Source organism: Lepidochelys kempii, chromosome 8 (genome assembly GCF_965140285.1).
Source record: "Lepidochelys kempii isolate rLepKem1 chromosome 8, rLepKem1.hap1, whole genome shotgun sequence".
NCBI lineage: Eukaryota > Metazoa > Chordata > Testudines > Cheloniidae > Lepidochelys > Lepidochelys kempii.
In genome coordinates, this window is record NC_136387.1 from 54,647,438 (window position 1) to 54,672,919 (window position 25,482).

Here is a 25,482-nt window from a genome sequence, read left to right on the forward strand (position 1 = left end):
TACCTGTACTGTAGACAATTATGTCACTAGACTCTGATGCCTCACTGTGATGTGGCTCACCATACAGAGAGTTCCATACTGGGCTGGGACAGCATAGCTTTTGGAAAACTCTATAGATAACTTGTGGCACCTTAGAGACTAAGCCAATTTATTTGTGCATAAGCTTTCGTGAGCTACAGCTCACTTCATCAGATGGCTTTAAGGTGCCACAAGTACTCCTTTTCTTTTTGCGAATACAGACTAACACGGCTGTTACTCTGAAATCTATAGATAACGCACTTCTGCAACAATATCCCATTAATACTCAGATTAACTCTCATCTCTTTATAAGTGAGACTTTTCTGTAGGCATGAGTTGCTATGTTATCTTTCAACACTGTATCACCACCATTTTAGGGAACAGATGAAGGTATTTTTAAAAAATTCCTCTTATTCCTTGCAAGGTTTGAAGGTCTTGAAGGACTGAAGCACTAATGCACTGCTTTGTAACTGTCTGATTTATGTGGCCTGTGCTGTACAGGAGCGTACTTCTGGGAACAATGTTGAAAGTATTGACACCCTCTTTTCTAAGTAAAAATAAATTTTCCCTTTCCGCAAAGCTCCTGAGTTCTAAGAGTTAATAGATTTCACAGAGATGGGTTTTGTGAACCAGTTGTTCTCTATGGACTAAGGAGGATTTGTCAGTGATGAGTTTGGGATTCATAACCAGAAAACATTCTGATTCTTATGATCTACAAAATTAAGATATAGTTAATCTTGAGAAATTAGATTTTGTTGCAGTTCTTCAAACCCCCTAAAACCAAATGTGAATGTTGCTCAGCCTCGGTAACTAGCAGTGTATGCCTGTGTAGAAGTCACATGAGTTTTAAGGTAGTGGAATATAGAAATTACATAAATGTTTAGAAGTGCAACACAAAGCTGTCAAACAAATGGAACTGATGTCCATCACAGAACTGCTTTGGTGACACTTGAACTTGCCTTTTTGTGTGTTCTGCCAGTTTGAGCTCAGAGGTCAGGTTTTCACCTGGGCTTTGTCATACATTTTATAATGTGTTACTTGTTGTGAACTATGCCGACAAGGTTGATTTGTTTTGTCCGCAGGAAAGGCCTTTGACATCACATATGTGCGCCTGAAGTTTCACACCAGCCGGCCTGAGAGCTTTGCCATCTACAAACGTACCAGGGAAGATGGGCCGTGGGTGCCTTACCAGTACTACAGTGGCTCCTGTGAGAACACGTATCAGAAATTAAACCGAGGCTTTATCCGGACTGGGGAGGATGAACAGCAGGCACTCTGCACAGATGAGTTCAGTGACATCTCTCCGCTCACAGGTGGCAATGTGGCTTTTTCAACACTGGAGGGGCGTCCCAGTGCCTACAATTTTGACAACAGTGCTGTGTTACAGGTATGCGGGTAGGAATTGGATAAGAGGCAGGGAAGCCCTTTATTATCTGTGCACTGTGGAAACCTATTAGAAACTAAATCCATATCTCTGATATACTGGTAGGCTTAGCAAATGGATACAGCGAACCGTCCAGCATTTCAGAGATAATGGAGGAAAATAGATTGATATTAGAAACTGAATACTTGCCTCATCTGTATGTATATTCTGAGTATACTTCAAAAAAAAAATGCTGTTTTTCTCCCTCTGCCTCTCCCACCCAGATGTGTGTCTCTGTGCGTTTTTGTCTAGAGGTGTTTGGCTGCAAATTTAGTATACACAAGATTTGTTTTCCCTTCTTGCTGGGCTGTTTTGCAAGGGAACTGCTGTTCATTAGATTTGTGCAGTTTTGCAAGTGCACACAGTTGCATCTTGTTCTTTCTTTGCTGAAGATATTTTCTTTACTGCTGCTTCTTAGCACATAGCAGTAAAGGCATGAGAAGACTGGAGAAAGCACATAAAGTTAGTAAAGGAGCTTGGAAAATGTATTTGAATGGAGTTTGCAAGAAAACCTAGAGGGAATGGCAGAAGTTTTAGGGCAGGCTCTCAGGAGACAGAGAGAAAATATTGGGTGGGCTTCCTGAGTGACTTCTGGCACCAACCCTATTTTTATGTGAATGTTAGTGCTAAGGACGAGAACGCTATCGTGCATTTGAGCTTTGCATTGGTGGTTTGAGTCTCATTTTGGTGGGGGTTTTATCTCCGTTAGGAATGGGTGACGGCTACTGACATCCGAGTGACCCTCAATCGTCTGAACACCTTTGGAGATGAAGTTTTCAATGATCCAAAAGTTCTCAAGTCCTATTATTATGCAATTTCTGATTTTGCTGTGGGTGGCAGGTGAGTAAATCATTACTAATAAAAAGCCATACTCAGTACTGTCATAGTGCTTTAATCATTAGACTGCTTTAAGGACATTAATTATACTTAGTCACATTGAGATATGCTAAAGCAGAAGCACAGTAAAATGTGTTTTATGAAGCCTGTAATTACTCCTAACCAAAACTGTATCTAAATGCTTGAAAGAGCCGTTTCACTTATGTCAAACGTAAATAGCTATAACATGGGAACTTTATCCTGTTAGAAATCCACACAACACTCCCTCCTAGATCTTAGACTTTGTCTGTATTACCATTGCTGATTGTAAACTGTAAGTAGACAAAATTGAAACTAAATAGATTTAATGTTAATATTAAAAATGAACTCACACGATGTAATACTTGTGGTGTTGGGCATTTTCATATTTAATTGACTTAAAAGCCTCCATTTTTTTTTATATGCCACAGAATTTCAGATCTGCCGTAGAAACCAGAGTAGTCCTTGCCACAAAACTTAAGTCAAGTTTTCCATAAAAGTTCTTCCATATTTAAGGAAAGTGGCCAGACTTCTGAGAGTCTTCAGTCTCTGGGATATCAGCCTGCTGTGTGTGTGACCTGGACCTGGGGAGCTTAAGACGTATTATGTCTGAAGTCAATACATTCATTTCTCCTGTTCTGCAGGTGCAAGTGCAATGGCCATGCAAGTGAGTGTGTGAAGAATGACTTTGGGAAGCTGTCATGTAACTGCAAACACAACACTTTTGGGGAAGACTGCGAGAAGTGCCTTCCCTTCTACAATGACCGGCCATGGAGAAGAGCAACAGCAGAGAGTGCCAGTGAATGTTTGTGTAAGTGGCTTTGTACAAGAAAAATCTTTCTGTGGTATGTTCCACCACCTCTACCATCAGGCAGGTGGCAGCCAAGCACAAAAAGTCTTTTTAATATTTAGTTTCTCCCTTTCCCTTCTTCCTGGCAAGTCCCAATTTCTTCTTTACTCTGTCAAATTCTGTCCACACTAGAATCCACATTTTAAATAGTGTGCAAACACTTTTATATCTGTGTGTGTTTGCATGGCAGCTCCATGTAGTTACAGCGCATGATGGGTGGGATTTTCAAAAGCACGTAAGTGACTTAGGAGCATAAGTGTCTCATTGACTTTCCCTGGAGCTGCCATGGATCCATGGGGTCTGGTCTATGCCACAGCCTGTAACCAGCCCCTTGGAGTGACCTTTTTTAGTGTGCCGAACCCCAGGGGTTCATGCAGTTCCACAGGGGCACATCCATGGCCTCCAAGACTGGACCTTCAGGCACCTTCGATCCCTGTCTCTCCATGGCTCCTTGCAGTGAACTCAGCCAAACTAGACTCCTGTGGGAGGCTTGTGCTGTATCCCTTCAGGGCGCAATGCTCTCTGAGTATTTGCAGTGACACCAGGCAGCCTCTGCAAAACAGAGTAGGATTTATTAGTCACCTGGCATAGAGAATCTGAAGGTCCTTAGGTCAGCAAAGAGAGGCAAAGGTTAAGCCATAGTCCATCCTGGCCAAGCCAGTGCAAAAAGTCTGCCAAGCTGCTGTGGACTCCCATTTCTGGCTCTGGCTCTTCATCAGTTCAAGGTGAGAGCTGCTGAGTCCCGCCAAAAGCCAGCTCTTAGCCCTGCATTCTGACACCTCTTGGTCCATTGTTCTCGAGCTGGAGCCCCTGCTCTGCTTCCCTGCCAAGAAGTGGGAGAAAACCTCCTTCCTCTGGGTTGTGGTCGCTAGATGTCAATGTCTTGGCCATTGGGGTTTCCCATTGTCTTTTTCCAGATTCTGTACTGATATAGGTTAGTTTCAGCAGGCCCAGCCAGTTCCTTAATGACACATTCATTCCACTCCAGACAGTGACATGACACAAACAGCCATGTCTCCTGTTCTGCCCCAAGAGCAGATTTAACCCCTTTTTCACCCACTGTGTAGCAAGGCAAAGTGTGGGGGAAACTGAGGCACGCATCAACATTATAAAAATATTACAGAAAATTCTCCCTTCATCACTGGGACTTGTGCGTGTAAGTCACTTAGCCACTTTTGAAAGTCTTGCCTGTTACATTTGGAAACCACCCAGTCCGCACATAATGGATAGCTTCCATTAAACATTTGAATGATGTGGAAGTTTGTAGCAAAACCCAATCACAGTGAAATCCCAAACTTCTAGAGGAAAAGGACCAGACTCACAGGGTCTCCCTCTTGTTTTGAGACAAAGCTACAGCTGAATAGACACCTCATTTGGTTATCAAGAATGTAGTGGAAATGTAATGTAGGACCCAAGGGCCTTATGTGACAGAACCCATTAATGCAGGTGTGTTGTTACCATTTATTATTTATATTGTGGCACCAGGTTGGGTGCCCAGTAAGGATTTGGGTATCATCATGTTAGGTGCTATGCAAACAAGTTAGGTCCCTGCCTCAGTCTAGTATAAAATATAGTAAATGCAATTGGCTGAGCACACCTAGAGTAGAACTGACCCAGCAACTTGTTTAAAGAGGTTGGGACTTTGTTTTAGGGATGTATTTGAGTCCTAGCCATGGGGAGTCTCTTTTCTGAAAAAAATGGATAGTTTTCTGTCCTGCATGGCATCCTGGTTCAGCATAAGTTATCTTACACTAACAAAGATTTTTGTGCCATTTTTCCTCAGGAGGACCCAAAGAAATATGCCCAAGTGTCTCATGGTTCTTAATGAACACAGTAATGACGTAGCTCTGAACTCCATTAACATGAAGCAGAAGATTGCTTAGCTTCTGGAAATAGGGTGCAGAATGATATCTGAAGGCTGAGTCCTGTGCTTATCAGTAGAAATACTTCACAGAATTGCTAGAAACTCCCATCTGAACTCCACCAGTATCACTGACAGATCTCTAACAAGGGGTGTGTTTATAGAAGAACACCTACTGGAGAATAGAATTGCTTCATGTAGTAGTTGCACACCACAAAATTATAGAGAAATAGGATTGTTTCTGGTGTGCAGTATACTGCAGGTCCTAATGAATGCAGTGGCCTTTTAACTGAAGAGTTCAGTTAGTATTCAGTGACCTCTTCCCTTTGCAGTCAGTTCTTGATCTCCAGAATATACTCAGACTTCATCCCGGTCCAGGCTATTGCAGAGGTGCAGTGGTTTTAATGTATCTCTCTTAAAAGCAAGCCAGTTTATTTGTGTGGTCTTCTGTTAGGAGCTATTGCTCCTCGTAGTTTACTTACGGGGGTGGAGGGTGGAAGACTTTCAGACAGGAACCTTCTTCCTGTCTGACCGTGTATGAGTATTAAAAGGTCCCAGCTGTTGATATAAGTCCTGTGACTTCAGTTGATAGCCCAATGAAACCAATGTCTTGTCTACCTCACTCCCTAGACATAGAAATCTCTCTGCATGAGAGGGAGAAGAAACTTTTCTCACAGGCCTTTCTGGAAGGCTTGTGTCACTGTTATCGTCTCTCACTGTTTTGCATGCCTGAAACAGCATTACTGTGTGGGAAGGCAGCAGGAAGGGTGGAAAGCTGTAGCCCAGCTGGCAAGGGAGCAGCATGGAACTCGAGTATTCCTTCTGACATACGTAGAAAGCAGTGTTTTTTCAACAGAGCGTTTGTTAAGACTAGCTTCTTCCACCTAGCAGAGGGAAGGAAAACAAATACTTCTGGCCCATGCTGCTGTTTTCATTGATTGGAATGGCAAGAGCAGAGTTGTTTAGATTCCATCTGTCTTTGCTGATTAAGTCTGTGTGTACCAGCAGTACCTACATCCCTATCACACACTAACAGAACCTCTCTGACTCTTTGACATCTGCTTTTTTTTCACCCCAGACTAATTTCTAACTCATTTCGTTTTTGTTGCATTGCACTCTGATATAATAATCATGTACATCTTCTCCCAGACCAATCACTCTTCGACTAACTTTCTACACCTTGTTTCTGGGGCAGGTCTAGTATTGTAGGTGAGAGTAGGATATCTTCTTATGGAAATGAACTGATTTAACCTTGTGCCTTTTCCCACAGCCTGTAACTGCAATGGGCGGTCAAGGGAGTGTTACTTTGATGCTGAACTGTACCGCTCCACGGGCCATGGTGGTCACTGCATTGGCTGCTTGGATAACACTGATGGTGCCAACTGTGAAAGGTGCCGGGAGAACTTCTATCGCCTTGGAAGTGATGAAGGATGTCTACCGTGTAACTGTAACGCTGTTGGTAAGTCAGGATGCAGAATCTTCTCTCCTGTAAACTTTAAAAAAAAAAAAAAAAGTTTGCACAAGTTATAGTATTTCAACTTAAAATTGTTAAGTAACGTGCTCCTTGCTTCAAGGAAAATGCACAGCAGCCAAGTTCATAGACTTTAAGCAGATACTCTGCATATACAATAGTTCCTTTTCAAATGCATTCTAGAAGGGTTTTTTCTGTGTATTATAACATGCTACAGTGATGAGCAAGGCCCTGGACACACCCAGTAGGTGGAACTTTGGAGCTGTTGCAGTCCCGCAGAATTTTTTCAAATCATCTAGGTATACAAAAGCAGCAGTTTGAATACCTTGTTTTATTAAAGGGTGAATGAAGTAAGACATTTGTGGTGGTGTATCTAAGCACCATAGAATGTGAACCAAACAAACTTTAAAAAAAAATCTTTTAAAGGAAAGCCAAAATACTCCGCTGGATTCTTCTTTTTTTTTAAAAGAAAAAGTTTTTGTCATAAGAACAAATCTAATAGTCAAGCAAATTACCTGACCTGTATAGGGATCAGTCCCACAAGTAATAAGAGGAATGGGGAAAACAAAAAGGTAGTGGAAGCTAAGGTAAGAGCTGATAATCCAAAATAGACCAGCTGAAATAAATTAGGCCTGGCACAGTTGTCCGTCCGTGGTCCCCCCCCTCCCCCCAGCTGCCTTGAGAGCATGTTGCAAGCATTATCTCCCTATGAACTCCAGAAGGGAAGTTCCACCTTCAAAAAACTTTTGACCAAGAAAGGCATGCCCATGCCATTTTCTTCCCTGCCTTCACCCCCAAACTCTCCCTGGGCCTTATGTTAAGATCAAGTCAGGCCAACTGTAAATGCCAAGTAGGGACTTGGGAAGAGAGGTAATTGATCAGGTACGTAGCGGCAAATTACAAAGGTCTTTATAACTTAATACTAAGCCCTTGACTTGTAGCCCAGGGTATGCTCACATCCAGTGTGTATTAAAAGTGTGGGGAGTTGATTTAGGATGATATTTTTATCTACGTAATGTTTTATAAACAATTATAGACTGGATCACACAGGGAGTTTGAAGTTTGACTGTATATGAGAGAGATTTTTTTGAGTCCTTCACTCTTAATGATTCAGTCTGGTTTAATCCTCTTATAATTGTTTCGCTTACTGTTACACACAGCCTTTTAGTGCAGCCTGAAGTGGAAGGCAGAAACCATTCCTTTTTATACCTAAAAAGTTGCGTTATCTTACATATTTGTTCACTTACTAACCCTTAGAACACTGACATTTCCCAGACTGCTAGCCAAACAAATGCCTGGGAGAAACCATTCTCTCTTCAAAGAGTTAAAGAAGCTGAGTAAACTGTGCCTCCAGGACCAAACTCAGGGAGCAAGTTTGTGTCGCTTTCACAAGGGGGGGGAAAAAGGTCAAAATTTTCATTCAGATGCAATTTTATAAAACTCAGCTTGAGACAAGTCCTTGCTACAAACGTGAGGCTTGCTTTGGAGTCTGTTAGAGGCAGAGGTGAAAGTAAGCCTGTACGCCCCGGTACAGCGTACCAGCAAGAGCCGCTGCACCGTACTGGGGCAGCCCGGCTTCCCCAGGGGGCAATTTAAAGAGCCTGGGGCGCTCCCAGCATTGGCTGGAGCCCCAGGCCCTTTAAATTGCTTCCAGAGCCCTGCTGCTGGAGCCCTGGGGTAGCGGCTGCAGGGCTCCGGGGGCTATTTAAAGGGCGGGGGTGGTAGAAGCAGGGGAGCCCTGGGCCCTTTAAACAGCCCCCAGAGCCCTAGGGTGGGGGGGGCTCCAGGGGCTATTTAAAGGTCCAGGGCTCCAGCTGTCTCTGCCACCCCGGTCCTTTAAATAGCCGCTGAAGCCCCGCCGCTTCCCCAGGGCTCCGGGGGCTATTTAAAGGGCCCGCGGCTTCCCTGCTTCTACCTGGGGAAGCGGCGGGGCTCCAGCAGCTATTTAAAGGGCCGGAGCAGTAGAAGAGGGGAGCTCTGGGCCCTTTAAATAGCCCTCAGAGCCCCGGGCTGCTGCTGCTGCTACCCAGGTGGTGGTGGGGGGCACTTACATTACAGGGTGGGCTGAGGCTGGCTCTGACCCCTTCAACCCTGCCCCTTCTGCCCTAGGCCCCGCCCCTTCTGGGGTCCAGAGCTGGCAAGTCATTCGACTTACTGTCACCCCTGGTTAGGGGTCATGTGTTCCTCTACCAAACCTCCTCGATACTATTTGGGTTAGCATTCAAAGTCTATCAGTGTGATGTATAGCGGTTTCTTAGCATTTAAATTCTACCAGTATGACGTGTGGCATGTGAGCTATGTAAGGCCAAGTGCTCCTTCTCAGTACTCTTGTCATCTGGCCTCCTGATAGGGAGGAGAAGAAGTTTGAGCTATTCCAGCACTGTGTCCTTTAGGAGCTCACTCCTTGACCACAGACAGCAAAAGAGAAGGCTGACCTGGCCAAGAACAGCCCATGCTCAGGAGCCTATCTTGCAATACAGGAAAGTTGGGGAGAGCCCAGGCTGGCTGAAAAAGGGAAACCTACATGTAGACAGTCTAACCCCAAGCATGGGCTAGGAGAGGGGGCCTATTGGGTATTATCTGTGTGAGAGCTAGCAGCACTTGTAGACTTGGTGGGGCTTGAGAAGGCAGAGAAGTGGGAGTACCAAGGAAGAAAATATGTGTGTGAGGGGAACTGATCAGGGGGTACCTAGGCAAAGGGGGAAATGAAGATGATTGGGGTGCAGAAAAGAGACTTGGGAAAAGGAGGGTGGGGAAAAGAAGACTGCGAGTGCTGTACTGAGGGAAGGATAATAAGACTGCATGGGATAAACTGGAGATGCAGAGATAACAGTGAAAATGGAAGAGACAGAAGGTAGAAAACCCAATGGAAAGGAGCAAAAATGGTACAAGGAGAAAATGAGAATAGAAATGGGAGAGAGGGAAGGGGAAGCTAAACAAGTGCAAGGTCAGTACAGCTTTATTATGGATGCACAGATGTAACAATATCATTTGAGTGATGTCATGGGGGATGCACGTTTATGAACAGTCATGTAAATCAGATGCTGCCCTTAGGCTCTTGGCAAGTTTTCATTCTAGACCTTAGAGTGACACATCACTGTTCTTCTGTTCCCTCTCCCTGCATTTCCCCCAAAGCTCTCTTAGCACACAGTTTGATCTGCAACAGCTAATGTAATCACACGCTCTGTTAAAGTTCCCTTTTTTCCTGTTCCCATAGGCTCTCTCAGCACTCAGTGTGATAACTACGGCCGGTGCAGCTGCAAACCAGGTGTGATGGGAGATAAATGTGACCGATGCCAGCCAGGGTTCCACTCCCTCTCAGAGGCTGGGTGCAGGTAAAGGATTCTTTTCCTATAGTTAAAGTAGAAAGTGAAGGAGCTATTGCTCAAGAGGGGAGTGTGTGAATTTTCCTGTAAACTTTCTTCTCTTCTGGTTTCTGTACACAGTTCTCAGTGGGTTTCTTTCTCCTCTCCACTGTCTCCATCAGGCTATGTTCATGCAATCCTGCTGGTAGCACAGATGACTGCAGTATTGAAACAGGGCGATGTACCTGCAAGGACAATGTGGAGGGATTCCACTGTGAGAGGTGACTTGCCCTTTCAATAGCTGTGTTGCATATGTCTCAGGAGTGTTCTTGGTCACTGTGTGTTTTGAAAAAAGATGAAGAAATAACTTCTTACTCCTGCCCATTTTTAGATGTAAACCTGGATTTTTCAATCTGGATCCAGCCAATCTGAGAGGCTGCACCCCTTGCTTCTGTTTTGGTCACTCCTCGGTCTGCACCAATGCTGTTGGCTACAGTATCTACAGCATCATCTCCAACTTCCAGACTGGTAAAGAGATATCTTCCTTTGACTTCAAGGCTGTGCTATGGACTTCAATCTAAAAATTAACTCTTTCCTTCTGCTCCTCTTCCCCTTTCCCTGTGCTGGGTTACTGTAGCCAAAGCATTCAAACTGTAGGTACCTAAATATGTAGCATCACTTTCGGAAGTGCTGAGTACCTACAATACGCATTAAAGTCCATAGGAGTTGCAGGTGCTCAGCATCTTCAAACATCAAGCAATTTTTATTTAGGTGGCCAAATATGGGTTTATGTGCATGACTTTAGGCATCTAGATTTGAAATGTTTTAATGTATTTGTGTACTGAGGATGTAAACACTTCTCTTTCTACTTAATGCCGGCAGCTAGGAGAAGGCATTTGCTCAATTTGAAAACCTAGCCAAAAGTTTGGGCTTGTAAACCTTATAATGTAACAACTCTTGGGTTTTGAGTTCAGTGTGGTTTTGGCAAAATGTGGCTTCTGGCTGCTTCCTGTTGTTTTCGTTGGTAGACCTAAAATCAGGGCAAGACCCACTTTTTGTACAATCTCTTTTTGCTTTCATGCAGCAGTAAGCTGTATGGGCTCCTATGCAGCTTGGAAATCACGTTTCTTAATTAAATTTCCTCTGGAAAACACAGTTTTATGGAAGCCTGAACTTCAAAATAGGAAAGTCTCTACAAATTTCACAAAACCCCAGATATTTGCATGTTCTCCCTACTTAGTATTACGGTTTTTTAAAAACTCTGCTCTTTGAAAGTTAGAGAAAATGGTGGGAATAACGTGCGTGAAGTTAGTACTTTGTATGTTCTGGGTTTTAACTGGTAACGTAGCAGTTTTTCTTTGTCAGAGGGTGGAAACAATGACACAAACTTCCTAAAGCATGTTTGCACCAGTGCATAAAATGTAAGCTAGATATTCCCTGGGCGACACGATTGTGTTTCATGCGTGATATGGTATCTGTGACTGGTTTGGTCACAGAGACCCCCTTGGACTGTCACCTGATGTGCTGAAATTACCTCTGAGCCCATTTCCCCTGCCATCTTGGGACTCCAGAACCCTACCTTTTTGAGCCAGATATGCTAGTCTGCTGCAACACCCCCAAAGCTGCAGGCTTTAACCAAAAACTGCTCAGCAAGTCACCTATCTCCAGCACCCAGACACCCAGGTCCCAATGGGATCCAAACCCCAAATAAATCCATTTTACTCTGTGTAAAGCTTATACAGGGTAAACTCATAAATTCCATAAATTGTCTGCCCTCTATAACACTGATAGAGAGATATGCACAGCTGTTTGCTCCCCCAGGTATTAATCACTTACTCTACAATAAACAAAAGTGATTTTATTAAGTATAAAAAGTAGGATTTAAGTGGTTCCAAGTAATAACAGACAGAACAAAGTAAGTTACCAAGCAAAATAAAACAAAACACGCAAGTCTAAGTCTAACACATTTAAGAAACTGAATACAGGTAAATCTCACCCTCGCCTTATTTTCCAATAAGCTTCTTTCACAGACTAGACTCCTTCTTAGTCTTGTCAGTTCCGGCTCCGGTGCTGACTAGGGGATTTCTCATGACTTCCAGCCCCCTTTGTTCTGTTCCACCCCCTTTTATAGCTTTGGCACAAGGTGGGAATCTTTTCTCTCTTGGTCCCTACCCCTCCTTCTAAATGGAAAAGCACCAGGTTTAGGATGGATTCCAGTACCAGGTGACATGCTCACATGTCCGGTGGGACCCCAAGCCTCCGTTCTTTCCAGCCTGACTCTCACTCGAATACAGGAAGGCTTACAAGTAAACAGAGCCATTTACAACCAATTGTTCTAGTTAATGGGAGCCATCAAGATCCTAAGCCACCATTAATGGACCACACTTTGCATAATTACAATAGGACCTCAGAGTAATACTTCATATTTCTAGTTTGATACAAGAATGATACATTCATACAAATAGGATGAACACACTCTGTAGATTATAAGCTTTGTAATGATACCTTACAAGAGACCTTTTGCATGAAGCATATTCCAGTTACATTATATTCACGCTTGTAAACACATTTTCGTAAAACATGGAGTGCAATGTCACAGTATATACCTCATGGAGCATTTCCCCTTATAAATCTGTATTTCAGGGGAGGAAGAGTGGCGTGCTGAACAGCGAGATGGCTCTGAAATTTTACTCCAGTGGAGTGTGGAAACCCAGGACATCTCTGTTATCTCAGACAGCTATTTCCCTATCTATTTCATTGCACCTGGTAAGTAGAGTCAGAGACGAGGATCTCTCTAAAAATTCACCATGTTACCATATAGTAAATGTTGACTTTTCTGCCCCTAATGATAAGAGTTTTGTTTCTGTTTCAGACAAGTTTTTGGGCAATCAGGTTTTGAGTTATGCTCAAAATCTGACCTTCTCCTTTCGGGTGGATAGGCGGGACACTCGTCTCTCTGCAGAGGACCTGGTGCTTGAAGGGGCAGGGCTTAGAGTATCTGTGCCTCTTATTGCTCAGGGCAACTCCTATCCTAGTGAGAATACAGTGAAGTATGCCTTCAGGTGAGTGAGTGTTCCCTGTAACATTGAAAGAGTCGGGGCTGACTGGGGAGGAAGGAGAGTAATTGCTGTAACAGGAATCTAGCCTGGGGTGGACAGTGTTCTCAGAAGGGACAGTAAGAAAAGCAGAACTGTTAATGTTGTTTTTTCGAAATGGAATTCATAATCATACAATCAGATGAATACAGTGCACATGGCCTAGTAGTAGAACATAATTATATGCTAAATGTGTTGTAACAGCATATAATTGCTCGAATGGTCCATTGAAAGAGCACAGCCATCAGCATGTGAAAGCTATAAGCATAGAAAATTATACATACCTCTTTTCCATAGGCTCCATGAAGCAACAGATTACCCGTGGAGGCCTTCTCTTACCCCATTTGAGTTTCAGAAGCTGCTTTACAACTTGACTTCTATCAAGATCCGTGGGACATACAGTGAGAGAAGTGAGTCATTCCACTACTTGGGAAAGTGGGTCTAGGGATGAGACATGGTGTGGTTTCCACAACAGTTGTATATGGGAGAGGAGCAGATTATCTCACTACTGCAGAATGACAGTGGCCAGCATATTTCAGAGCCTAATTATAAATACCTAAGGGTGGTTGGTTGTCAGTCCATGACTCATGCTTTGCATCAGTCCGCCTTATGACATCTTGCTTCCTGGGCCACTTGCAGGGTACCTACTGTCACTGTGTTACGAAGCCCTTGCAGAAGGCGAAGGATCCACAGTCTCTGTCCCTTTGGGCTTTTAAAAAAAAATGTCTTTAGCATTTTTGTCATGACCATGTATAGACCTGATTAATGAAAATCCGGGAGCAGACCAGATTCACCCCAGAATTCTGAAGGAAGTGGCTGTAGAGATGCCAGGATTCTTTAACACACGTGTGACACCTACTCTACGGCTATTACAATTGTAATGTAAAGAGGAAAGAGACAGGAAAACACACAACTGATGAGAGAGAATTGTTCTAAGTGGGAAAGGCCTGATCCCCAAACCTCCCCATTTTACAGAACCTCTGTTTACTTTAGTGGGAGTTCCACATAAGGAGGTGCTGTGGGAACTGGCTCTGATTAGAGACAGAACATCAATGGCCTTGAACACCCTTGAGAGATTTTCATGCTAAAACAAATAGATTATTAAAAAAAAAAGTATGAACTTTTTAGATTGGGAATCTACAAGAATTTGAAGTGGAATTTTTTTACACAAGAGGAATGTACCAATAATAAAATAGAGGGTAGAAAGTGGGCAACGTGACTTATCTGATGAGCATTCCAGCTGCTGCTAATATCCCATGATACGTGGGGTTCTGTTTGGAGTTCTAGAGCTGTTACACTAGAGCAAACACCCTTACATCAACATATAACAATCATTTTACATCTGTCATAGAACTCTGCCTAAGAGGAATTGCTAGGGAAAGTCGCCTTAAGGTACTGAGGGGAGATGACTTTGGAGGAGAAAAACCCAAAAGAGAGTGGGCAGAATTCTTCAGTATGAAGAATTCACTGCATACATTTTAAAGATTCAAGAGGGCTTGTCTGTCCTTGTAGCCGGGAAGATTAGGAACCATTCTTGGTTTCTGAATAGAACTATAAACAGTGCACACACAAGGCATGATTTTTACTGCCAAAATGTATTTACACAAATCGTGTTCTTTGAACCCTGCTATGTTTTGCATGGCGGCTGTTTGGCAAGCTGCCACCTCTACATACCTGTGTATCTCATCCATAGGGAACAGCCCTCTCTGCTTTCTGGCCTTTGTTCTCTCTGGGTTACCTGGCATCCTTCTCTCATCAACCTAAGCAACTGCTGACTTTCCTGCAAAAGCAATAGCAAACACATCTCTTCCGACACTGTGTGGTCTATCTCTGACTTTTATGTGTAAATATACTGTATTGGGCTCATATCATACCATTTTTCATGTGTGGGTAATTAAGTGCTTCCCTTCCCAATCTCTCCAGGTGCTGGATACCTGGATGATGTCACTATTGTGAGTGCTCGTCCTGAGCCTGGAACCCCTGCAACCTGGGTGGAGAGTTGCACCTGCCCAGCAGGATACCATGGGCAATTCTGCGAGCACTGTGCCCCAGGTTATAGGAGGGAGACACCTAGCCTTGGGCCATACAGTCTGTGTGTGCTGTGTACCTGTAATGGGCACAGTGAGAGCTGTGACCCAGAGACTGGTAAGGAGGAAGACTGTGGGGGAGGGTGGCAGCAGGAGGAGATCTGACTTTTTTTTGTTTTGTTTTATTTTTTTTTTCTTTGTGTGGGGGATGGGATGGGGATAATGACTGGAACAATATTAAAAACATATCCTTGTATTTTTCTCTCCCCCGCTCCCTCACAACCCCACAGGTGCTTGCGACTGCAGAGATAACACTGCAGGCCCTCACTGTGAGAAGTGCAGTGATGGGTATTACGGAGATGCAACTACAGGCATTTCCTCAGACTGTCAGCCATGTCCATGTCCAGGGGGCTCCAGCTGCGCCGTAGTGCCCAAGACTAAGGAGGTGGTGTGCACCAACTGTCCTGCTGGTACCACAGGTGCGTTCTTTATTCAGAGCTTCCACATCCCTGCCCAGAGAGAGCTTCTTACACCAGGTCTGCTGCTTTGCACAGTAAAGAGAAATGAGCAGAACTGGTCCCCTCTGTATTTTGTGGTTGCTTTTTTCTTAGCAGACCGCTCGGTAACTAGTATCGAGCTCTTTGTTGCCATTATTCTTGGGATTCTATGAATTGAAAAAAGCCAAATGTTTCTCTCTTTCCTGAGTGAAGAAACTGAAATTTAGTCTGAGCAAAGTCTGAAAATACTTGGGATACACGAGCCGTGATCATTTCTGATACTGAGCATTGTTAATCATGTGGAGCTGGGTGGAAAATGGAATACGATTGTCATTAAAACAGGCGTGAGAGCTCTTGAATTTTTCTGTTCAAATCAGGATAAAATTATAGGGCATATCTTCCCTCTGCCAGTCTGTCAGACGTTGCATGTCGTTTGCTGCCGCAGGTTTGTTCTGCCTAGGAAGCCGTAGGCTGCAGTGATTCATCAGGACAGGTCAACTTATGTACAAATCCACATTGTTTTTTACAGCCTAAAAAAAATGTCTCCGCAGATCTGTATCTTATTTTAAATAGTAAATCATAAAGTAGATGAGGGTGTTAACCCTTTAAGTAAAGCCTTTTTTGTCTATAACCAGCAAATACAACTCAAAGTGGCAAGGCCTTCAGCTGAATTTAGGCTTGACACCAGGGAGTCAAAAGAAGAGGACCCTTAAAAAGCTTACAAACACTTGGCTAGATGACTGCCTCTGAGTCCCTGCACAGTTTGCTGTGTCTGCTCAAACACAAGAATATGCCATCTACAGATCAGCTTGGAGGCGTTGCACAGACATGCAATAGATATTTTTTTTTTTCGGATTGTGTGTTTTGTTATTGGCTCGAACTGCTAAGTTCAGATCTAGATTCAGATTGCCTTGAATATTCAGGCTTATCTTTATTTATTACTGCCGTATCTGGCATGCCCACACTAGTCACTGCTGAGCCTGCTGGGCTCTGCTGCCCTCACCTCCCTCACAATGTGTCCCCACTTGTGGTGAAGTGATTGTGATGTGATGGAAGGGAAAGGGGGAGGTTTGCATGTGAAAGAGCAGCCTGAGAAGCCGAGCTTTTAGCTTGTGTGAGGGGGTCTGTCAAATATTCTGTGGTTTCCATCCCCGTCTTAAAGGGGTCGACAGAGCAGGGTCACCACTAACATCTTAAGGAGGACTATGGGAAGCAGTGGCATTGTGAAGCAGAGAAGAGTATTGAGCTGTTTTGTGCAGGGAGTCTATATATAGTGAGGGATTAACTGTGGACAAAGTTTGTCATGTGCTGCCTAGGGAGGCCGAGGGGCCCAGTTGTGTATCAGTGATTGCCTAGGGTGGGGAGTTGGAGTTGCTGCAGGGCTGTCTTCTATATGGAATCTTCCGTCCTTGTTGCAGCATCACAGCCTCCTGTAATGAAAGTGGTTGGTGAGTCTCCATATATCTGTCTGTCGGCTTTAGCTGATCTCAGTTGTTACAATTAATAGGGGCAGTCATTTTTTGTATTTTATATTTTGGAACTTAGTCTGTGCTGGAGTATAGCTTAACTAGTGTGTGAAGTCTGGAACAGGTTGGGGATCTGTGATATTCAAGTGGCACAAAAATTATGACTTGCAGATTGCAAAATTAGTGGCTTTTTAGTCCAGTGTTTCTCAATGACTGGTCTGTGGACCAGCCCCTGTCTGAGATTTCCCTGACCCACTTTAGGAATGGAGCAAGCAGGTCCCTGGCATCAAAATGGTTGAGAGACACTATTTTAGACTTTTCAAGTGGACAGAATATTGAGAAAAACTGTATGTGGAAAGTTGTGTATTAGTATCTCATTGGCATGTTTCTTAAGAACAAATCAGAGTATTTTTGGAGTGACACAAAGGTTTTTAAATCACAGTTTAACTGGAAATCCAAAGGTAGCTTTAACTATTGGAGGTTGTGACTGACTCCTCCATTGCAGTGCTTTGAAGCCTGATCTCCTCTTCCTGGTTACTTCACATCAGATGAGGAAAAAGGTGCTGAGGGACTCTCTTTGCAGGAGAGGCTATAGGGCAGTGGTTCTCAAACTTTTGTACTGGTGACCCCTTTCAGATAGCAAGCCTCTGAGTGCGACCCCTCCTTATAAATTAAAAACACTTTTATAATGGTGTTAAATATATTTTAAATGCTGGAGGCAAATCGGGGGTTGGGGTAGAGGCTGACAGCTCGTGACCCCCGAGGGGTCCCAACCCCCAGTTTGAAAACCCCTGCTGTAGGGGAATCCAGGTTACCTTGTAACTGCTGGCTGCCTACTGTGACATGTATGTTTGTCCTGCCCCCAGGTAAAAGATGTGAGCTGTGTGACGACGGCTATTTTGGAGATCCACTTGGTGAAAATGGCCCTGCCAGGCTTTGCCGTCTCTGCCAGTGCAGTGACAACATTGATCCCAATGCCGTGGGGAACTGTAACCGCTTGACAGGGGAATGCCTGAAATGCATCTACAACACGGCTGGCTTCTACTGTGACCGGTGCAAAGATGGTTTTTTTGGGAACCCCTTAGCCTCCAACCCTGAGGTTAAATGCAAGGGTAAGTGCCTTTCTCAGCTGATTCACATGTGAAAATCAGAACCCTTTTCATGGCTACAGATGCCCCTTCTTAGTCTCACTGGCACATCCTTGGAATGATCGAATGTTTTGGCCACACAGATCTGTCCTTTTGTGCTCTGTCTTGGCCTGACATAATATTAAGGAAAATGTCAGAAGTCCGATTTCAGTGCTGTGTGCAGACTTGTCAACTGCAGTGCTAGATTTCATACTATGCTGATGGTTATGGCTTGATAAAATGCCTATGCTGTAAGCCTGTCCAGTGGCCTGACACAGTATGGGCATTGCATGTAGTATGGCGGTGCAGCTTACGATTTGCATTCTTGTGCTATCTGGCATGTTTGGAGGCTCCAGTCTAATGCTGCTTACAGTGCTGGTTTCCTGCTAATTACTGGGAACATGTTCCCCTTTCCATCTCTGGCAGCGTGCAGTTGTAATCCTTATGGAACAGTGAACCAGCAGACAAGCTGCAATCAAGTAACTGGGCAGTGTGAGTGCCTGCCACGTGTCACCGAGAGGGACTGTAGTGCCTGTGAGCCTGGCTTCTACAACCTACAGAGTGGACGTGGCTGTGACAGGTGAGGTTGACCCGCAGCTATGGCAGCGAGTCTGTTTTTCGGGGGGATGTGCTTAACCCTGATTTCAGCATCCATAACAGGAGGATGGGATTTTTTTTGTGAACATTGATAGGACAGGAGGACAGGATTATTCATGAAGGAGAGGATTAGTCATGGAGCAGATCTGATAAGGTTCTATAAAGAAGGGTAATTTATAAATAGAAACCATGTTATGATTACAGGCGAAGACTGGTAGGTGGGGGTTCTGGATCCCATTCCTAGCTCAGTCCCTGCGTGATCTTGCACAGTTCAGTTAATTTCTGTGCCTTGCTTTCCACATCAAAGACAGGCACAGCAATACCCACCTCACATGGGAGATGTGAGGCTTACTGCTTGTATAGTACCTCTGAGATCCTCGAATGAAAGGTGCAAGTGCAGCCTTTTGTTTTTGCTGTTTTTTTTATTGTCACTTGAAATATAGTCTCCTTCAACAGGTGCGACTGCCATCCGCTGGGTTCCACCGATGGCCATTGTGACATACAAACAGGGCAGTGTGAGTGTCAACCAGGCATCACTGGGCAGCACTGCAAGAGATGTGAGGTCAACCACTTCGGATTCGGACCTGAAGGCTGCAAACGTAAGTGTTGGTGGGTTGGAGAAGGAGGGGAAGCGGAAACGAACACGGCGTGTCTCCGTTTTCTCATCCTCTCGTTGCCTGCCCGCTGCTGCTGCCTTCTCACTTCACCAGCACCATGTTTAATGTGACAAACAAGAGTTGTCTTATTGTGTCCACATCGCAGACAGAGGGTGAGACCTGGTCCCAGGGAGGGTGTTTGAATCTTGATTTATTTGTAAGAGTTTCTTTTTCTGTCTCTGAGGGACTCTGATTGCATTTACTTGTAGACATCTGCTTCTCTTTGGCATAATCACTTGCTCTGAATATGTTTCCAGAACAGTTCTGTTTTCTGCTGTCTAAGCTCCTGCGTCTCTACTCTGGAATGTGCCCATACGTTGCTGACTCAGTCCTGAGAAGAAACAAAGTGTAAATGTGATACAAATACAGGGCTGTATCTAAATCTTCTTTCCAACTTCCTTGTTACTGAGAAAGTAGATTAACTATTTTCAGATCATTCTAATGAGATGGACCAATACAGAGAGGTCAGATTGTGGGGCACTGGTGTGAAAAGTGTCTCAAACTGAGAAGTTACATCTTGCGCTTTGCCTGATACAGTGCGCAGAAGTGTCAAGCCTCAAACTGTGTGCTGGTGCCCTGCTGCGGTGGTCTTTCAGATAATAGTCTGCAGTTCAGAAAAATTCTCGATCTGTCTTTCTCCCAGCCAGTCTGATTCCCATGCTTTAACTTTTACGCAGCATGTGACTGTGACACCGAGGGCTCTCGCTCCCTACAGTGCAAGGAGGATGGTCGCTGTGAGTGTAAGGAAGGCTTTGTGGGGAGCCGTTGTGACCAGTGTGAAGAGAATTATTTCTACAATCGGTCCTGGCCTGGTTGTCAAGAATGTCCTGCATGCTATAGACTGGTTAGAGATAAGGTAAGACCTGCAATGTAACTCTCTACTTGTCTCCTATTACTGCTGGAGGCTGACAAACACCAAGTAGCATACCCCTCTGCTGCTTGCTGGGGGCTGAACTCTTGGGAGAGAGACAGACATGGATCTAGATGTACTTGCATGGAGATTCTCACAAGGTGTCTGAGCGACACCTCCTGGAAGCTGAAACAACTGACAAGTACTTTGTGTCTTAGCTTTTGGAATGAGGCTGTTTATTTCTGTCCCCCTATCTCCTTTGCTTAGGTGGCAGAACAACGCGAGAGGTTGCAGGAGCTGGAAAATCTAATAGCAAACCTTGGTACTGGAGATGAAACGGTGACTGATCAGGCTTTTGAGGACAGACTGAAGGAGGCAGAGAGAGATGTCATGGACTTGCTTCGAGACGCACAGAACAGCAAAGGTTGGTTGAACTGATCTGACAGAGGGTGCCATGGAGCTGACGATTTGCTAAATTCCTGGTCCAAGCTTCTTTTTGTTGCCAGATAATTTGCTTCAGGATTTAATTTAAAGAGACTTTTACTTATTAACTATGAAAATCTTTCTACTTGTTTAAAAATGTACATTTAAGGGTACGTTAAGGGTATGTCTATTTTCATAGTATTCACCAGTAGCATGTTGCTGCTGTTGCTCATAGCTTTCCCAGAGAAATTTCTTTGGGCCTAAACATTCCACGTTTGGTCTTAGCCCAGAGATGAGTAGGTTGTTTTCCGGGTTTGTTCAAGCTCTGTTCTCTGTAGGATCTTATGCTGTCCTCATCACCATAGTATGTCTGTGTCTTTCAGCAGTTCGCTAAGTGACGTGACTTATGTTGGGTATATGCATAGTTTTAAATATACGTTGTGCATTTGTTAGAGAAGACCGTTGTCAAAGAAACACACCTTGAGCTTGGAGCAGAAAGGAATAAGACTTGTGGTGCTTCTTAGTTCCTGTGCAAGTTTGTTCCATAGTCTCAGTCCAGCCCTGGAAAAAGCTCTGTTTTCTACACAGACAAGCTTTACCCTCTTGGTAGAGAGTTCCATGGTGCCCAAGGAGCTGAATTGTCGACCGTGGTCTTCATGGAGCTTTTGGCAATCTTTAAAAGATATGCTGGGCCTAGGCCATGGAAGGTGTAGAGAGTAAGGGCTGTGGGTAGTCAATATAGAGAGCCAAGGACAGGTTTGATGTGCTTTTAGTAGCCCCTGTTGAGGATGACACATGCTGCAGAATTTTGTGATAGTTAGGGTTTCTTCGGGGCTGGTAGCTTCATCCCCAGGTATATCGCATTGCTGTAGTCCAGGCAGGCTGTGACAAAAGTGTGTGTAACCAAAGCCATGTCGCTGTCTTCCAAGATGGAAGGGAGCCTCTTAGCCAACCAGATATGGTGGAAAGCATCTACTATGCGAGAGCTTAGTGTCAGTGAGAAGAGTTTAGGAGTAGTAGTTAGTAGTTTAGGAGTACTCCTGGATTTAACTGACCAATTGTGGGTGTTTGCCTTCAACCAAAGGAGACTGCGCCATGGCTGCACATTCTTCCTAATGCTTTCCTCTGCCCACCTGCATCACCTCTGTCTTGCTTGGGTTCAGCTTCACTCAGCCACTGTTCATTCATCAGCTGATCCCAGGCCAGCACTTAAGCCATATTGGTGACCGTGATGTGGTCATATGTAGTGAAGGGTATCCGCTTCAGTCAGCCTCTGTATCTTCTGCATGGTGCTGGCACTTGAGTCCATGTCATCTGACCAGTTCAAGACATATTCACCAGCCAAGGAGGTCGTGGTTTGGATTGACAGGTCTTGGTCTGAGACTCTTGTAGGGTGTCCAGCACTACATGAGTGATTGCACTGAACTCTGGGAATATAGGTGGGCTGTGTGCTGGCCAGCATAGGAGGAGCAGGTCCATGCTGTCTGAGAAACCTTCCCAAATGTGCATGATCATTTCAGAAATTGGGATGATAGTTCTTTGCAGCGGTTGGTGCTGGAACTGCTTACGTAAGTGATTCGAGTGCACAGGTGGTCATAGGATTGGGGGCTTTGGTTGGTTTGTTTCCTAGCCCTCACTTGAGGAGGTAAATAATTCCCCTTTTACAAAAGTCAATTCAGTGTTTAAATGTTCAGCATTGTTAGTGTTTGGGGGGATTTGTGGCTCTTTAAAGTCAAGCTATTTAGAGTCTTAAGCATGCAGGGGATCACTTTACCTTCAGGGTCTCCTAGGGTATGTCTACACAGCATTTTGAAGCTAGTGGGAGCCTGAGGCTTGGGGTAGTGGGGCTCATGCTGATGCGCTAAAGATAACTCTATAGACAGCACTTCGAAATTATGGCTTGGGCTTGGGCTTGAGCCACTGGGGCCTCAGGAGGGGACTGACCTTCAGAGCCTGAGTCCCAGCCCGAGCCATAACTTCAAAGTGCTGTCTCCAGAGGTGTATGTAGAGTGCTAGCATGAGTCCCACTTCCCCAAGCCTGTCGATCCGGGCTGGGAGGCTTGCTCCCATTCAGTCCAAAATGCTGTGTAGACATACCTTTAGGGTGCCTGCATCTCAGGAAAGGCTGTGAAGCTAAAGTGCACTAGTATAGCAGGGAGAGCTCTGGGTTTTTTGCTCCTCTCTGAAATAAATAAAAGGCAAATTAAATGCAGAAACTGTTAGTTCACCATTAAAGTTGAGAGAACAGGTACTCAAAAACCCCTCATATCAATTTCCTGCAACAACCATGTTAATTTGAACACTTTGTGCATGTGTAGTATTTTCTATCTGAATATGTAGTTCAGTAAATTAAAACTAGTTAAATGTTCACATTAAAACCTCCAGGGTGTGTAATCTGGCCAGGGCAACATTGCTATAGAACCTTAACTCTTGGATTTCCTGAGGATTTTTGTTTATTTGTAGTTGATTTACCAGCCTTCATGTTGCTCTTATTTTTTTAAAATTAATCTCACTCTATGCACAGAATGCGTACATGTGTATTTATAGTACACAATATTAAGATAATGTTAAGGGTCTGGTTTAAAAAACCCAAAACCTTGTTAAGCGCTCTCTCTCCTTGGGTGGCCCTGCTGTGTCCTGGTGTCTTCTACTGTATCCATCAGATTAGTCACTGTTTCAAGAACTGTAATAGTTTCACCTTACTTATCAGTTTTAGGGCAGGGTTTGGGGAGGCCATGGAGAGGTTTCTACCTCCTATAGCATTGCAGAACCCAGATCCAGAGGGGCTCTTTGCCCAGCCACATAGTTGGGAAGGCTTTAAGATGGGGAGGAAAGACACCAGGCTGGTGAATCTGTTGCTGTGTAGATCTGCCAACTGTTACTCTCCTCCTTGTGGAGCAGGAGCACAAGCTGTGGAGGCTGTTGTTTCTCAGGTATGCAACAGTGGTTGCAAAGCAGTTTTGGAGCCTGGGGGGTGAAGATTCCTTACTGTCTACCTCTCTGTGCAGCAGAGAACAGTGCATGGCTTGCCCCTTTATCTGTGCATTTTTGGATAGAATTTGACCCTAATACAGTTTTCAAACTGGGGCACACACCCTTGAGGAACATTTTGAGCATGGGAGGTAGCTTGTGCCAGCCCCACACAGCCCGGGCATCACCTCCACCCCATGACTCACCTCCAGAGACCATTGCATGCACTTTCCTCCACCCTGGAAACCCGAGTAGGAGGGAGCGAGGGGCAGGTATTGTCCATGCCCTAGCGGGGCAGCCTGGCTGCAAGGTTGAGGAAGTCTCGGCTGTGCCATTGGTCAGTATCCGTGTATTTGAAACTTTACAGGTGTAGGTAATATAATTAAAGTTGCATTAAAGTCTCTGTTAGGTTTATCAGGCGTACTTTTGCATGTGTCTGTTTTTGTCTGTTTAGGGGGGTGCAACCAAAAAATGTACCTCAAAGGAGGGCTCAGCTCCAAAATTTGCAAACTGCTTCCCTAATAGAATAGGTGGAACAAATGTTTCATACTTCGAACATAATTCATTTGTAAAGCAACTGTCCACCTCCTTTATGTGCCAGGTCTTGTATTCAAAATTCTGGCCAAATGTGCTCACAAACGCTTAATGCCCAGCAGGAGCATTAAAAGGTAGAGGTGTCTTCATTTCTTGTGGTTTTTATGCACATTCTGGTAATGACTTGGATTGTAAGCCGATTACCCTCTCATTAAAAGGCTCTTCTGGACCCCTTTCAACAAGGGATTAACCTACCAACATGTTGCAGACGGCAGTGACTTACCAAATGTTTTATTTCTGCAACTCATGCTTCCAGTGTAATTAATTTTGCTTTCTCCCTTTTTATGTTGTTCGCCTCAGATGTGGATCAGGACCTGATGGATCGTCTCAAGAAAATTAACAGCACTCTGGCAAGCCAGCTTGGCCGATTACAGAACATCCAAAATACAGTGAGGGAGACTGAAGGCCTAGCTGAGCAAGCCCGAGAGCGGGTGGAGGGCACAGAGGACCTGATTGAAGTAGCTTCTAATATGCTAGAGAAGGCAAAGATGGCAGTTGCCAATGTGGTGAGTATTTTGTGACGTAAACGCCCTATTGTGTATTGTCTTCCATTTTTGTGAGTAGAATAAGGTTCTTAATGTCCTGAGTACATTTCTCCTCCCTGCCCCTCATCACAAACTAGCACTAAGCTTGGGTTGTAACATTGTGTGTTTAACATCATAGAGAATCTAATAAAACGGGGGATAAGATTTGTTAGTGTGTATGGCACAAACAAATGAGAAAAATATTACTAGTTGAAAGGAAACTCCTGGTATTCTTCATAGTTTTACATTTTTGTACTTGCTGCTTATAAAAGCACTTGAATGGGAAACATGTATATCTTTGTACAAGATTTGTTGGCTCTTCCATTGTATACTGGGTGAGCTGTGTATATCCCAGCACTCATAAACAACCCTAAGGGATTTCTGTAACCACTTTGCCTCCCACTGTGGTCCCCAGTCACTCTCTTTCACACACACTTACACATCCTAAACAAAATCTTGAAGCATTTGTTTTTGGGGAAGAACCCATGCTAAAAATCTCAGACTTTGCAAACTAATGTAAGAAATGAGAAATAGAGCAGTCACAAGTCTGCAATCCATGACTATGAATAATTAAAGTGACAATCAACAAAAGAGAAAAGAATAGCTTCTGAAATGATATTTGATTTTGCTTTCAGTCCATTACCCCACCAGACTCCAGTGGTGACCCAAACAACATGACTCTCTTGGCAGAAGAGGCTCGTAAACTGGCTGAACGGTAAGGCCCAGTGCGCCAGTACAAAGTGGCAATGTAAGGGTAGGGCACTTGGTTTTTGCCTTCTTGAGGGCTGCATGGGCCCCTGCTGGGAAATGGAAGGCTAACCTTAATTTTCCTGGAATGGAGCAAGCCTCCTTTTGCTCAATACAAAGCTGCAG

The 25,482-nt window shown here is 44.3% G+C and overlaps 1 protein-coding gene across 1 annotated transcript in view; it reads left to right on the plus strand.

Moving 5' to 3' along the window:
• The window catches only part of LAMC1 (laminin subunit gamma 1), a 133,568-nt gene that overhangs the window by 99,284 nt on the left and 8,802 nt on the right, over positions 1-25,482 (plus strand). The window contains exons 2-20 of the mRNA XM_073356621.2: positions 1,101-1,405; positions 2,151-2,281; positions 2,941-3,107; positions 6,278-6,466; positions 9,696-9,813; positions 9,966-10,064; positions 10,175-10,311; positions 12,427-12,549; positions 12,656-12,845; positions 13,176-13,288; positions 14,802-15,023; positions 15,196-15,384; positions 17,735-17,980; positions 18,422-18,575; positions 19,049-19,191; positions 19,926-20,104; positions 20,366-20,522; positions 24,386-24,591; positions 25,245-25,324. Of these exons, the coding sequence (XP_073212722.2) occupies positions 1,101-1,405; positions 2,151-2,281; positions 2,941-3,107; positions 6,278-6,466; positions 9,696-9,813; positions 9,966-10,064; positions 10,175-10,311; positions 12,427-12,549; positions 12,656-12,845; positions 13,176-13,288; positions 14,802-15,023; positions 15,196-15,384; positions 17,735-17,980; positions 18,422-18,575; positions 19,049-19,191; positions 19,926-20,104; positions 20,366-20,522; positions 24,386-24,591; positions 25,245-25,324 (3,148 nt within the window). The remainder of the gene's footprint in view (positions 1-1,100; positions 1,406-2,150; positions 2,282-2,940; positions 3,108-6,277; positions 6,467-9,695; positions 9,814-9,965; positions 10,065-10,174; positions 10,312-12,426; positions 12,550-12,655; positions 12,846-13,175; positions 13,289-14,801; positions 15,024-15,195; positions 15,385-17,734; positions 17,981-18,421; positions 18,576-19,048; positions 19,192-19,925; positions 20,105-20,365; positions 20,523-24,385; positions 24,592-25,244; positions 25,325-25,482) is intronic.